Source organism: Pinus tabuliformis, chromosome J, assembly GCF_031772625.1.
Source record: "Pinus tabuliformis cultivar Carrire ecotype Pingquan chromosome J, CPIR1, whole genome shotgun sequence".
Lineage (NCBI taxonomy): Eukaryota > Viridiplantae > Streptophyta > Pinopsida > Pinales > Pinaceae > Pinus > Pinus tabuliformis.
This window is the reverse complement of record NC_142295.1, coordinates 743542321-743558267: the sequence shown is the minus strand read 5'-3', so window position 1 is coordinate 743558267 and position 15947 is coordinate 743542321. Positions and strand designations below refer to the sequence as shown.

At 36.0% G+C, this 15947-nt stretch overlaps 1 protein-coding gene across 1 annotated transcript; it reads right to left on the bottom strand.

Moving 5' to 3' along the window:
• Nucleotides 1–2431: 2431 nt before the first annotated feature.
• LOC149228852 (protein translation factor SUI1 homolog 2-like) lies at nucleotides 2432–4790 on the bottom strand. Its single transcript, XM_089378412.1, has 4 exons — nucleotides 4537–4790; nucleotides 3018–3223; nucleotides 2871–2924; nucleotides 2432–2759 (listed from the first exon to the last, which is right to left on the bottom strand). Exons 1-4 carry the CDS (start codon nucleotides 4568–4570, stop codon nucleotides 2715–2717), a joined length of 339 nt encoding a protein of 112 aa, XP_089234538.1. The 5' UTR covers nucleotides 4571–4790; the 3' UTR covers nucleotides 2432–2714.
• Between the last annotated feature and the right edge of the window lie 11157 nt (nucleotides 4791–15947).

Sequence of the window (15947 nt, the reverse complement as noted above, 5' to 3'; positions counted from 1 at the left end):
TCGCTCACCAACTCCCAAAACTATGCAATCTGCTTGCCCAGCCCAATCTAAAATACACATTGTGCAGTTTCAAGGCTCAAGCTTCACCCTTGACTGACTGAGCTATGAAAATGCGGAGTCACTGAGCCTTTCCCTCATCCTGTCACCCAGTTCGACTTAGTCAATGGATCATCATGCAGCTTCTTAAACTAGGGGTTTATCGGATTGATGTCGCCTTGTCATTGTAGATGCAGGTTCTATGTCATACCATGACATGATGATGATGAAGGAGATGGAGAAGGAGACCATACCAAAAGACACTTCATTAGTTGATTAAGAAAAGGGACATCAAATTGAGACAACAACTAGAGATTAAGTTCCACTAAAGACTCCTCATATCTAAGCCATTTGGAGGACAAAGAAGAAGACCATGAATGATCTTAACATTGCCATGTCATCATGCAAGTCCATGTCATCAATGTCATGTCATGTCATGTCATGAGTCATTATGTGCCACATATATGTGAATATGTAAGTCAATATTGGAGAAATATAATGTAAAGTGGAGGTCCAAGAATCATTCATGTAATGTGAACAATTATGTAGCAAGTCAAAAAGTCATAAAGAAGTCAAATAGTCATGAGGGTAGCTCAAGAGTCACAAGGGAGGTGAAGGATTACTCAATTTGTTATATATACACCCTCACGGTACAAGAAAAATACTTTTCACTGTGGCTCCTCCTGCACGGCATCAGAGAGACAAGCTAGTTCTTTTGGGGAGCAAGGCGCAGCTCCAGTGCTCCATTATTGGGGCTAGTGGTTCTCATTGTATACATGTGTCTTGTGACTTAATATCAAAAGCCTCATGGACAACACATTCTTCCTGGATGGATTATGAATATTTGTAATAGTATACATAGGTTGGCATTTAAGAATCAATATAATGTTCTCATTGAATTTTTTGATGAGTTATGTTCTTCCACATTATCAATCACATAATACCTTCATCGATCGCCCACCTAACATTAATGATTGTCTTTTCCTCCATGCTTGTTTCCAACAAGTAAATATAACTTGACATAAAAACCACACAACACCAACCCTAATTCTATGGTCCAATGTCAATCTCCTCTAAAAGACACTTCACAAACTAGCTACACAAAATACACAGATATATTTATAGCAAATGGTAGACTTCCTCTACGTTTATAGGGGATGGTAGACTTCCTATATCATCAACAAAGCATTCAACGTTATGTTATTTAATCATTTACAACCTCCTCAAAGAGAGAATTCCAAGTTTTTTGTATTTATATTAGAAAATTTCAAGACCCCATTTATAATAAGCTTCATCCACACACGGAAGCAATAGAGCACAGCTATCAACTTACACCACACAATGCTATCATTTGACAACGACATACATATTGAACATGTTCTATTCACCTTTCATCACTCCATGTTTATTGAGGGGAGAGGCTCATTCTACAATCCAATATGAAGGTGATGTATAAGCATGTTCCTCCTCCTTAAAATAAAAATAAAATATTCTTTAAATAGAAAAGAAATGTCCACTATAATAATAATAAAAAATGCTATGCATATTTAATTAGTTGTCCATGTGACCTAATATAATTCCATGTAAAATAATTAGAAGAAAAAAAATATGTAAGATATTTTAACTTTATACTTCTCAAAAATATTTTAATGTGTGATATCAACTTTATATATATCTATATATAAAATACAAATATTAAAAGAAAATATTTTAATGTTATATAAAATAAAATAGTTTGGCTTTGATCAAATGTATAGTCAATCTAGCCAAATTAGCGAATTATTAAAAAATACAAAAAGGTTTAAGCATCTTGCAATTAAAAACATCGAGAAAAACACACCTTAAAACAGAGTGAATTTTAAAACCAAAAAAATCTAAAAACATGGTGAGTTTTTAAATTAGTTAAATCATACCAACTAAACATCTTAAAAACACCAAATCACCAACTAAATACTTTAAAAAAACCAAATCACACCAACTAAACACCAAATCATACCAACTAAACAACTTAAAAACACCAAATCACACCAACTAAACACCTAAAAACATGGTGAGCTTTTAAATAAGCTTCATCTTCATCGCACCAAATATCACATATCACAAGGGTATACCGTAGCTACATAGCTACTTATGGTTATACCCTTGGCAAAGCTTTAAATCTTTGAAAATGAGTGAGCCAAGGAAAATCCATCCAAACAAGTTGATGCTAATATCATGCAATGCCAAGGAAAAAACAGTCTTAAAGATCCATCTGATTAAGCAGACAAATTGAAAAATATGCATCCTTCTGTATTTTAAGATAATTCTCAAACCATAGCATTCTGCCTCATGTTGCGCACCCCCAAACTAATGTCTTGTAATATCATCAAACTAAAAATAAAATATCAAGAACAAATTTTTGGAAACATAATTTCGCAGTTTTTCTGATATTTATAATTGGAAGAGTACAGAGGTTTACAGACAACATATGATACCAGATTTGACTCAGGAGAGGACATTCCTTACAACGTTAAAATCCCTAAGAAAACAAAGAAAATAATTTATCCGCCACCTATACATGAGGCGATCACCAACACAGTAGTAACAGTACATATGTACTGTCAAAAGTACAATTTGAAATCTAAAAACAGCACATTAATGCATTTTTTACTGATCTACGTCTTCATCAAATAAGTCGTTTAAAATCCATGAATTTTGATCTTATCTTTCTTCACCAAACCAGCCTGCAAGAGTAAATTCATCAATCAGAAAAAAATTGTTTTAAACTCACAGAAACCATGTTTTAACTTTTAAACTATAAAAGAAGTTGCAATTGTGCATGGTTAGGAAATTACATTGATAAGGAACTGAGAAACGTTCTTCCTTTGATCACCTTGAAGCTGGATAACCTAAAAAACAAGTAAACTTGTATGAGGAACAATACCAGAAATATCTTCCAAAATCCCTAATTGAAATGGATCATAAGACGACTTGTGCAATACCTGCCCCAGCTCTAGATCCTGCACAACAGTACCATTGCAACAGAACTCTTTCTTGAAATCTTTAAGAATCTTATTATAATTATAATCCTTCCGAAGACCTTGAATTGTAGTCAGGCACTTTCTTCCATTCCTCTGCTGTATACGAACATGTACATAATCCTTTGTACCCGGTCCAGCATCTTCCGCTTCTGGGTCCTTGAATGGGTCTGTGACATGAAAAGGGAATCAGGCTTCAGCATGTAATAAGGGGGTGGGGCAGCGGGCCTTTAATTGTCAAACATTATATAATTGTCCTAGTGATTTCCCTTTTCACAGTCAAAATCTGGAACCCAAAATAAATGTGAGCATAACGAGATTTCAGACCTCAAGAAAGAGATGACTCAAACGTGTATCGTTTCACATCTGATAATAAAACGGGCCTTAAAGAACAGGGTTCGGTTGCATTCAAAAAAACGCAAGGGAGATACCTCATCTAACTGAAATAAGAATTATTGCATAACTAAACCCAGTTATACAAGAAACATAGTTTTCAAACTATGGAATGCCTCTTGTGCAGGCAAACATGATTAAAAAAGCAACACACAACAAAATGCAAAGTTAACTTGGTGGATGGATAATTAATCTTTGCACCAGGGTTTTATTCTCTCGGTGATCTGGACCACCTCTATAGCACGAAACGAAGGCACAAGACCGAGATTAAACCCCCATCAATTTTAGCAGAATAACTACCCATCAGGCCTGTAATCTAAGCTGTGAAGGAATTCGGTCATGTTTCTCCAATTACTTGTAAACCAAAATTCAGAGCTATTTCACTCTTGTGAGCCAAAAGGTTGTCATATAATACTGAGAATGTAATCAGATCCCAGGAATTCATACAGCATACAAACGCTTACACTGAAGTCAAATGTGAAGCACATAAACCCTGATTTGATCTCTGTTCACAATTTTTAAACTAAAGATTATAAATAGAATAAAAGCTACGGGGCATAAAATCCTGTCTGAAAAAAGAAAGATCGCCAAAAAGGACCACACACTTACTATATCCATACCCACATAAAGCCGCCGTTAGCTAAGGCATCAGTAATAATTCTGATATTGGGATGGTGCAACTGAGAGGTCAAACATAACCTGGTGATTATTAGGAACCCATTGTACCCTGGATTAGGTGGTCTGTATCATCACTTACAAGAATTCCATCGTGAATTTTAACATTTACAAATTCAATCATAGCAATCTCAGTGACCCAAAAAAGCCTTGAAATCAACGGTCACAAAAGTAACCAACAAAGCCCCCCCGGTGGTGAGAATAAAAGGACAGCACACCCTTGCCCCGAAGGCTAAACAAACCCTAACCCTTCCTCAGAGGACTGGTTTGCACATCCTTGATTGCCGAATAATCTAAGGCACCTCTAAACTTAGGGCAACCAATACATATCTTCAGAACCAGCGAATACATCCAGAATTCAGAAAATTTCATTAATCGATGCCTAATTCCAGAAAGAGGAGGCCCATGAACTTACCAAAGGTGGGGATCTGGATGTCCTGATCTGACATGAACGTTCTCTGTTTCGAACTGAAGACCGTTGGGATTCAAAGCAGAAGCACAAATACTCAGGAGCGCTTCAATCGCAAAATAAAACTTTGATGGGTTCGAAATACAGGGGAGAGGGAAATATATAGGAAGTAAGCGAGATTCTTCGTAATCCGATTGCACAATTTAATATGTTAAAATATTGAACGGCTCAAAGAGACCCTTGGAGTGGAATTGTCGTGTTAAAACTTTTCTCCGTGTACCAACTGGCTTCGTCTTCTAGTAGATTCCACAGTTTGCCATAGCAATCTTATTCACAACAGTTATTTTGAGAATATAAATAGGTCACTCGCACAATCAGATTCGTGGAAGTGTGGAGGTCTGAAGAATATGGTGACCTGTCAGGGCATTCCAATGAAGGGTCGGTCGCTTCTACACAGAGCCAATGGAACTGGTGGTTTCTTGCGCACAAAGTATGGCCCACGTCACGTGTCGGTATACCCAACTAATTCTTGAAAGCGAGTATAGGTGGGAAATCGTAACGACAAGATTGGTTAAAAAATAACGAGTGGTCAAAAGCAAGCCCACCGAAGTCATGAGGTATATTACCAGAAATTAATTCAGGAGACTAATACTGTGGAATTTTGTAATAATATTATAATGAGAAGATTGGTTAGAGAATAAAGTCAACAAAAATAGCCCACCGCCCTCAGAAGTTCCTTGAAGTTTGTGGACATAATTATAATTAATTATTCAGTATTATTAAATTTGTGGGTTTTCTAGAATATAGAGGGAGGTATTCACATGATTATAGTATCTTTCTTTTTTATAAATGTGAGGTTTTCCTAGAATGCACATAGGGGTATTTACTTTGTAAAAATAATTAAATTATATATATATATATATTATATTATATTATATTATATTATATTATATTATATTAGATGGTTTACAATAATTTTTATATTTATGAAATATTTGTATTGAGTAATTTTTTTAAAAGATTACTCGATCACAAACTCTGATTCCAAGAGTGTTTAGAGACTTGAATCTATAATTTTTATATTTTTCTATGTGATTTACGATGGCCGCATATCTACAGAAAATTTGTACCAAGCAGATCTACTCAAGAGGATCACTCAATCACAAAGCTTGACCCCAAGAGTCTCAAGAAAAATGAACTTGTGACCTCTATATATTTTCTATCTGATTCATGATGAGCACTACATTCATACCAAGCAAAACTACCCAAAAGGATCACTCAACCATGAAGTCTAACCTTAAGAGTGTCAAGAGAATTGAACCCATGACCTCTCAATAGTAGAGGTGCTTTAATGATGGGACCTCGATGAGGTGCTCTCTCTCTCTCTCTCTCTCTATATATATATGTATCTATGAAATGGTTTTCATATAAGTATAGTCTAACTAATTAATGAAATGGGGTTTTTGGCACTTTTGTCCAAAATACACTAGATATTTTTAAGAATCTAAAGTTTAAGTTGTTTAATCTACAAAGTTGGAGTGCCTTACGGATTTTTAGGATATTAACTCCATTCATGCATTCAAAAGTGCAATATATATATATATGAAATGCCTTTTATGTAAGTATAGTCTAACTAATTGATGAGATGAATTTTTTTGGCACTTTTGTCAATTTTGTTCAGAATAAGAATCTAAAGTTTAAGTTGTTTAATCTACAAAGTTCGAGTGCCTTAGGGATTTTTTAGGGTGTTGAAGCCATTCATGCATTCAAAAGTGGAATATATATATGAAATGGTTTTTATATAAGTATAATCTAACTAATAGTCTAACTAATTAATGAAATGCATTTTTTGGTATAATTGTCAATTTTGTTAGAAATTTTAAGAATCTAAAGTTTAAATTATTTAATCTACAAAGTTCGAGTGCCTTGGGAATTTGTTAGAGTGTTGAATCTATTCCTAAATTTAAAAATACATATGATCACAATCTATAATTAAAAAAAAAATCATTCCATCTATTAATTTAAAATACTTTTAATAACAAAAATTAAATAATTTATTAAAATAGTTTCAATTAAATTTGAGTTAAAATTTTGAACCTAAATTATGTTAAAATTTCTAACCTAAATTATCATTTACAAGCCAACATGCCCATTACTAAGGTCAACATACCAAGTACTTAGCATTGTTTCTTTGTAACCTTGTCATATTTGCGATGACACACCCAAACACAAATATTAACTAGCATTTGCACCGGAAGGGCGCAAAGACAACCCGATAGGACTACAAAATAGAAGATCCTACTGTTAATGATACACCATACTAAATATTCCTAGATAAAACATTGGAAAGCGTTGGTAGAACATATTTGTTTTATTTGGTGGTGTTGATCGGGAAAAATGTCCTGATCAACATTTGGGGAAATCCATGAAGTTAAGATTTGTAACTTAAATCTTATTGTGGTAAAAACACAATCCCCCATGATTCACTTAATTCTCATTATGGGGACCCTTTGATTGAATGGTTGGTTATATTACTATTTCATTTTGAGTATTTGGATTGCTTCAATGAGTTCAATTTGTTCCTATCTTCCTATCATAACTTTTTGATCTCATTTGGTTGTTTGGTTTGCAAATAGCGCCTAATTGAAGATTGAATATTTTTCTCTGCCTTGGCCTATTAAAATGTATAAATTGTACATTACTTTTGTTTTATAAATTTATTTTTTTGTAAATAATTAATTTTCAATTGTAATTATTAATTTATATTTTATACATAGCCCCCGAGAACAAGACCAAGTCTTATATTACAAAGTGGATTTTATATTATGAATTGGCTTATTGATAAAAGCGGAGAAAGACCTATTGAAAAGAATGCATATATCAAATCTAATATTGGAGTTTTGAGTCATCGGGACTTTGACATCAGAAGAATCCTTTTGAGAATCCCTGATATCAAAGTTTGAACCATATTATGAAGAGGCTTAATAAAAAATTTATCCAAAGTTTTGAACCCATTTAATAAAGTGGTTGTAATTCTTTGCATTACACATATCAGAATCCATGGATATTGTAATATTAAAGATCTCCAATATAAGCCCCTTTAATATGCAAACTTTGGTTCATAAAACCAAAACCTCCAACCTATCTTTGCACCCACATTCCATGTCATTGTTTCCTTTCTTGCATATCAGAGGTAGTGCATATCAGAGATTTCCTTTTGAGCCACATTTAAAAAACTTTGATAACACCATTCCCTGATATTTCGATATGCCGACCCTGCCGATATGCTGATACAACATATCCCTCTAATCTTCGATACAACACTCTCTCTGATCTCCGATACAACATTCTCTTCGATCTTCGATGGTGATATAACCTCACGCTCTGATCTCCGATAATCTCTCCATTGTCGATATTCCAATGTGCTTCCCCCTCCAACTTTTGATATATGCCAGGGTCTGATATCTAGACCCTATATGCATATTAACGATGGTCTAATTGGAATATCACATCTTCCTATATGAACTTTTAAATGGTAACAATTGTAAAATGTCGATATATTAAACCTCTCATTGACGATATTCCTCTGTATCTGATAAGCATATAAACAATGGTTTAATGTTGATATCGCGTTTGCTCCTCTTAAGGATTTCTTTACATCGCAAGTTCTATATTATTTCCATTATTAAAAGTTCCGATATATATTTCTTCGATGTCCTTTACAGTTTCCACTTGTCACTATCCTATACGAACTCTTTTTCATTAAGTAAAAAGCCACTTAGTTATCAAGTTAGGCATAAGAAAAATTAATTTACATTTTATTTTTATAATTCGTTTTTTGTTGTAAAAACATTATATGCAACTAATTCTGGTTTTGTTTGACATAAAAGCCTCTAGGGCCGAAGAAGAAATAGATCCAGTCAATATTCTTGAAGGAAACCCACCAAGTGGCATAACATTGGATAAGAATAGATATAGGTGGTTGAAACAATGAGGCCCAGGTTGGACTTCACCGTGAAAAGTGCAATTCGACTTATCAATTCGAAATAAGCTAGACAAACTTATCAAAGAGAAAACTAAACTAGGCATTTTTCTCAACTGTGGTCATCTACATTTGGCCAGAACCCCAACCGAAGGAATCATTTTGTTTCATTTTCATTCAATTAACTCAGTTGTTGAGAAATAGAGGGGGACTATTAATATTTCCACTATGTATAAATACCACTCTTTGATTTTGAGAAAAGGGATTTGAATCCAAGAGAAAAGAGGCAGAAGGATATTAGAGCTTACAACCTATTTGTATAGAAGGAGTTAAGACTCATTTGCACCATGGTAGTGAGATCAGATCTATCTATCAAGACAGGGAATTGATTTAGAGACAATAGAGGACACTATTGTAATTCTCTATTGTTTTATGTAACTTGATTCATCTTTATAATAATATTTATTTTTGTAATTGGTTGCATAGCATTATTGCTTGCTCTGTTATTGAAAGTAAATGCTTCAGCTTTCAGATATCATTTCTGGTGTATGAGTATATTGGTTTGGCTTTAGCACTATTGTTAAATGTTTACTGAAATGCTCATTTAAAATCTGGTCAAGCTATCTTGTAGGGTTAATCAGGAATAAGTTTTGAAACTGGAAATTGCATAAGGACATACCTTTATCTCCTTGAGTTGTTAGCTATCTAACAATTTAATCTTATAAATGTCTTGATTTCTACATGTCATGTATTTGAACTATTTCAGTATTGTGACATGAATCTTTTTGTTCTTATGCATATGTTTTATTAGGAATTGGAGATGTTTGTAGTTGGATGTCTATTAACTATTTAATGGGCATTTATTTGTATACATTTTCTCGAACAAGGATTAGGTATTGGAATTATTTCCCTGGCCTATTTCAAGGATTAGGTATTGGAACTATGTCCTTGGCCCCTTTTTGCATTTCTCATCACAGGACCAAGGGTTGTGAGCTGCTGCTTAGCCTTAAGGCGCTAGGGCATTTGTTTCTTTCAAGGGCTATTTTTCCTTTGTAAAGTGCTTTGCACCCCTGGTCCTTTAAATTATTCTAGACCATGCGCTAGCCCAATATCAGAGCCCCTCTCATCGGAAGTTTCCAATTGGGGAATTAATTTTGGAGTTGCGATATTCCCACTTCTCCGATATGCGACCTCTGATATGACGTCATCACTTCACGTACTACCTCATGAGTGGTGACACATGTCAACCTGATTTGTCCCCACACACCCCTCAAAATGCCAAAACTGCCTGCCACGTGTTGTTATCGAAACCAGGCATATGCTGCCACATGTCCCACTAGAGGAGAGAGAAAAGGGCCTGCCCACCTTTGGTTTTTTGATGAAATCCATTGTTACTCCTTATCGGTGGTCCTTGACGATTTTTAACGCTGCCGAAACTTTTCCATGTCACAACTTTTAAAAGGTTGTCACCTTCAAAATCTCTGACTCTTTGATTTCTAATCTGCTTCATTCTCTGATGTGTTGATCTCCTTCAAGCTCCGATCTATTGGACCTCTGACATTCGGGACCTCCGATATGTGATCGTTGATATGCCAGGACCTCTGATATGTGATCGTTAATATGTTGATGCTCCAATGTTTTTATGCACTAGTATGTCCAAGCTCCAATATGTGATCGTTGATATCTCTAATGTTGCAATCGACGATATGCTTGATGTCGCTAGACCTCCGACATTGCGATTTACGATATTCTGATATGCCTTCACAAGGCTTCAATCCTTGAAACTTCAGAAGACCATAACTTTTGATCCGGGAGTCCATTTTTGGAATTCCACATATCATTGGAAAAATTGTTAAGAGAACTTTCCAATGGAGAGGATCTAATTTGGTCTTTGAGTCCTTTTGAGGCTTGGAAGATGATTGAAAAATTCTCTGTTCATTTACGCTTTGGACAACTGGAAACACTTTTTGTGGGAAATGACAACATTGGCTCCAACTAGGGATAGTGCCTTGCTGGCAAGGTGTTGAGAACCTGCAGACTAGTAGCCTTCACCATTGGGCATGGAGTCAAAAATTATATTGAACATATAAAAATAAAAAATTTCCATGGAACTTTATTTGCTAGGAGTCCTTTCCTCATAATACTAAAATGTAGAAATAGAAACTCTAACAACTGGAAATTAAATGCTCAACTAGTGAGCTTATTTATATACAACTCCTACTTATGCATAGGGCTCAATTCACCCAAGTGAGTTCAACCTTCCAATGGTACCAGGTTAGCATTTGGGTGCTGGACCTAATGCCTCCATGCTGCTGAAATTTAAAAATCAAAACAAGCATGCACCATGAAAAATATTCAAACAAAAAACTCGATACATACTCCAGAAACAACATCTACTGCTGACCAAAGAATGTTGTCATGTAGTCAGCTACTGGGTCATAGAATCGACGAGAAAAATTTGTGGTTGTCTCCCTCGAACGGTTTCCCGATAGGAACCTTTATGCAACATGCAACCACAAATACTGCTTGGTCCTTCAACTTTGGGCTCTTCTTGAAAAATTTGTTGCTCGAAGCCTTCTCCCAACTTATTTGTAAGTGAATCCCTTTGAAAGTCTGCAACCATATTATAATCCTTTGAATCATCTGAATCATAGATTGGAGAAGGTTCTTGAACTTGTTCTGCAAGTGAAGGATGTGAATCGTAAACAAGAACCTCCTTGTTAACCTCATGGTGGGCCTCCTCTTTTTGGGCATCTTCCCATAACTGAGACTATTGTGCGTTTGCATCACTTGACTCCCCATCAGAGTCATAGACATCGTAAGAAGGATAATCATCAAATTCGGCATCATAAGATCTCTGAGGGTTTATTTGCAGCTTGATAATTCCCTTTATTGATTGTTGGGTGATGCTTCTTGATGCCAGCATATGTCTTCTTAGAGTTGAGCCCCACAAACATCTTTAGCAGGATCATTAACCTTACAAATATTTTGAACATTAAAATGTGCACAACAATCTTCAAACAGAGCACCCGATGGATATAATATTTTGCAAAAAAGATTAAATGCTATGTGAAATCTCTTTAAGAAAGATATGCTACCATGAGGTATTGTTCTATACCAAACTCCAACATCGTCATCTAAAGAATACATGAACAATTTTAGTTTCACATCTTCAAAAACAATACCCTGTTGTTCCATGCATTCATGAAAATCCTTGAGGTGCTGGTCTGGCCTTCTATCCATGTTTCCATTGAATCTAGGAAAATAGGTATATCATTCATAAATTGAAGGGACATGATGGAGATAACCAACAATAGAAGAAAAATCCAGTGGAGCAACTTTGTTGGACAAGAACGTAGGAATGGCCATTTAGAAAACCCCTTTAGGTGAGTGATCTCAAGTTCAAATGTAGGGGAACTTTTATGCTGTTTAGCATCAGAGCGAGTATGAGGCCTCTTGAAAGCCAGGATGACCAAATAAGGATACAGATAGTGGATTCGCCAAGGTGTTTAAAATAAGATTCAAACATTGGAGTCTCCAAGGTGAGAGATATTCAACCCACACTTACCTTGCACACCCAACATACGGAATGTAAAAATTGTCGTACCTAGTGAAAAAATTCTAATTTTGTTCCCTGGTAATAGTGCCAAAAAGATGTTGTATCTTTTTCTATCTCTTGTCTCACAAGTGCTTTAGAAGATATAGAAGCCTTGTAGAGACAACCTCTGGGTGGATAGGAGACCAGTGCCTAGGGCATCTACGAAGAGTGCTTTTAAAGATTATCTAAAGGCTTTCTATTTCACTCCATACAACATGCCTAATGTCATTGGACCTACGATATTGCGATTTCTGATATTTTGATATGCCTTCACAAGGATTCAATCCTTGAAACTTCAGAAGACCATAAATTTTGATCCATGAGTTCATTTTTGGAATTCCACATATCATTGGAAATCTTGTTTAGAGCACTTTCCAATGGAGAGGGACATGATGGAGATAACCAACAACTAAAGAAAAATCCAATGGAGCACATTTGTTGGACAAGGAAGAAAGAATGGCCATTTTGAAAACCCCTTTAGGTGAGTGATCTCAAGTTCAAATCTAGGGGAAGTTTTCTTCTATTTAGTATCAGAGCGAGTGTGAGGCCTATTGAAAGCCAAGATGACCAAATAAGGATACAGACAGTGGATTTTCCAGGGTGTTTACAATAAGATTCAAACAATGGAGTTGCCAAGGTGATATATCTTCAACCCACACTTCCCTTGCTCACCCAATAGAGGGAATGTAAAAATTGTCGTACCTAGGGAAAAATATTCTAATTCGTTCCCCAGTAATGACGCCAGAAAGACGTTGTAGATTTTTATATCTCCTGTCACACAAGTGTTTCAGAAGATATAAAAGCCTCCTATAGACAACCTTTGGGTTGATAGGAAACTAGTGCCTAGGGCATCTAAAAGGAGTGCTTTTGAAGATTATCTAAAGTCTTTCTACTGCACTCCATACGGCACGCCTGATGTCACTGGACCTCCGATATTGCGATTTCCGATATTCTGACATGCCTTCACAAGGCTTTAATCATTGAAAATTCAGAAGACCATAAAGTTTGATCCATGAGTCCATTTTGGACTTCTACATATCGTTGGAATTTGCGTTCAGAGCATTTTCCAATTGAGAGGGTCTGATTTGGGCTTTGAGTCCTTTTGTGGCTTGGAAGATGACTGCAAACTTCTCTGCTCATTTACTCTTTGGAAAACTGAAAACACATTTTGCAGTAAGTGACAACATTAGCTCCAACTGGGGATAGTTCCTTGCTGGAAAGCTGTTGACAACCTGTAGACTAGTAGCCTCACTATTTGGTATGGAGTCAAAAAATATATGGAACCTATGAAACCAGAAATTTTCCATGGAACTTTATTTGTTGGGAGTCCTTTCCTCATGATACTGAAATATAGAAATAGAAACTCTAACAACTGAAAATTAAATGCTCACTAGTGAGATTATTTATATATAACTCCTACTTATGCATAGGGCTCAATTCACACAAGTGAGGTCAACCTTCCAATGGTACTAGGGTAGCATTTGGGTGCTAGACCTAATGCCTCCATGCTGCTGAAATTTAAAAATAAAAAGAAGCATGCACCATGAAAAATCTTCAAACAAAAAACTTGATACATACTCCAGAAACAACATCTACTACTGATCGAAGAATGTTGTCATGTAGTCAGCTACTAGGTCATAGAACTGACGAGAAAACATTGTGGTTGTCTTCCTCTCTTGAACGATTTCTCGGCAAGAACCTTTATGCAACAGGTAGCCACAAACACTGCTTGGTCCTTCAACTTTGGGATCTTGAAAAAAAATTTGCTTGAAGCCTTCTCCCCACTTATTTGTAAGCGAATCCCTTTGAAAGTCAGCAACCATCTTATAGTCCTCTGAATCATCTTAATCATAGACTGGAGAAGGTTCTTGAACTTGTTCTTGAGGTGAAGGATGTGAATCGTAAAATGGAGCCTCCTTATTAACCCCATGGTGGGCCTCCTCTTTTTTTGCAACTTCCCATAACTGAGACTATGTGGTTCTGCATTGCTCGGCTCCCCATTTTGATTCATACACATCATAAGAAGGAGAATCATCAAATTTGGCAGAATAAGATCTCTAAGGGTTTATTTGAAGCTTGATAATGTCTCCTTCTTCCCTTTCTTTATTGTTGGGTGATGTTTCTTGATGCCACTATATGTCTTCTTGGAGTTGAGCCCCACAAACATCTTCAGTGGGATCATTAACCTTAGAAATATTTTCAACATTAAAATGTGCATAACAATCTTCAAACAGAGTACTTGGTGGATATAATCTTTTAATAAAAGGATTAAATGCTATGTGAAAGCTCTTTAAGGAAGATATGCTGCCATGAGGTATTGTTCTGTACCAAACTTCAACATCTTCATCTAAAGAATACATGAACAATTTCATTTTCACATCTTAAAAAACAATACCTTGTTGTTCCATGCCTTCATGAAAATCCTTGAGGTATTGGTCCAACCTTCTAGCGTGTTTCCAATGAATCTATGAAAATAGGTATACCATTCATGAAATGAAGGGACATGATGGGGTTAACCAACAACAGAAGAAAAATATAGTGGAGCAAATTTATTGGTCAAGAACGCAGGAATGGCCATTTTGAAAACCCCTTTAGGTGAGTGATCTCAAGTTCAAATGTAGGGGAAGTTTTCTGTTGTTTAGCATCAGAGCGAGTATGAGGCCTCTTGAAAGCCAAGATGACCAAATAAGGCTATAGATAGTGGATTCAAAAGAGTATTTTCAATAAGATTCAAACAGTGGAGTCGCCAAGGTGAGAGATCTTCAACACACACTTCCCTTGCTCACTTGATAGAGGGAATGTAAAAATTTTCGTATCCAGTGAAAAAAATTATGATTTTTTCCCCGGTAACAGTACCAGAAAGATGTTGTAGCTTTTTCTATCTCTTGTCTCACAAGTGCTTCAGAAGATATAGAAGCCTCCTAGAGACAACCTCTGGGTGGATAGGAGACCAGTGCCTAGGGCATCTAAGAGGAGTGCTTTTGAAGATTATCTAAAGGCTTTCTGTTGCACTCCATACAACACGCCTGATGTCGTTGGACCTATGATATTGTGATTTCCGATATTCTGATATGCCTTCACAAGGCTTCAATCCTTGAAACTTCAGAAGACCATAGATTTTGATCCATGAGTCCATTTTTGGAATTCCACATATCGTTGGAAATCTTGTTTAGAGCACTTTCCGATGGAGAGGGACATGATGGAGATAACCAGCAACTGAAGAAAAATCTAGTGGAACAAATTTGTTGGCCAAGAAAGAAAGAATGGCCATTTTGAAAACCCCTTTAGGTGAATGATCTCAAGTTCAAATGTAGGGGAAGTTTTCTGCTATTTAGCATCAGAGCGAGTATGAGGTCTCTTGAAAGCCAGGATAACCAAATAAGGATACAGACAGTGGATTCACCAGGGTGTTTGCAATAAGATTCAAACAGTGGAGTCGCCAAGGTGATATATCTTCAACCCACACTTCCCTTTCTCACCCAATAGAGGGAATGTAAAAATTGTCGTACCTAGGGAAAAATATTCTAATTCGTTCCCTAGTAATGACGCCATAAAGATGTTGTAGCTTTTTCTATCTCCTGTCACACAAGTGCTTCATAAGATATAAAATCCTCCAAGAGACAACCTTTGGGTTGATAGGAGACTAGTGCCTAGGGCATCTAAAAGGAGTGCTTTTGAAGATTATCTAAATTCTTTCTGCTATACGGCATGTCTGATGTCGCTGGACCTTCGATATTGCGATTTATGATATTTTGGCATGCCTTCACAAGGTTTCAATCCTTGAAACTTTAGAAGACCATAAATTTTGATCCATGAGTCCATTTTCGGACTTCCACA

Excerpts from the sequence above, each read along its gene's own strand:
- LOC149228852 (XM_089378412.1), bottom strand. The coding sequence starts at position 4,570 with ATGTCAGATCAGGACATCCAGATCCCCACCTTTG. Across the intron at positions 2,925-3,017 it reads AGGATCTAGAGCTGGGGCAG|GTTATCCAGCTTCAAGGTGA; the intron begins GTATTGCACAAG and ends CTTGTTTTTTAG. Across the intron at positions 2,760-2,870 it reads TTTCTCAGTTCCTTATCAAT|GCTGGTTTGGTGAAGAAAGA; the intron begins GTAATTTCCTAA and ends TTACTCTTGCAG.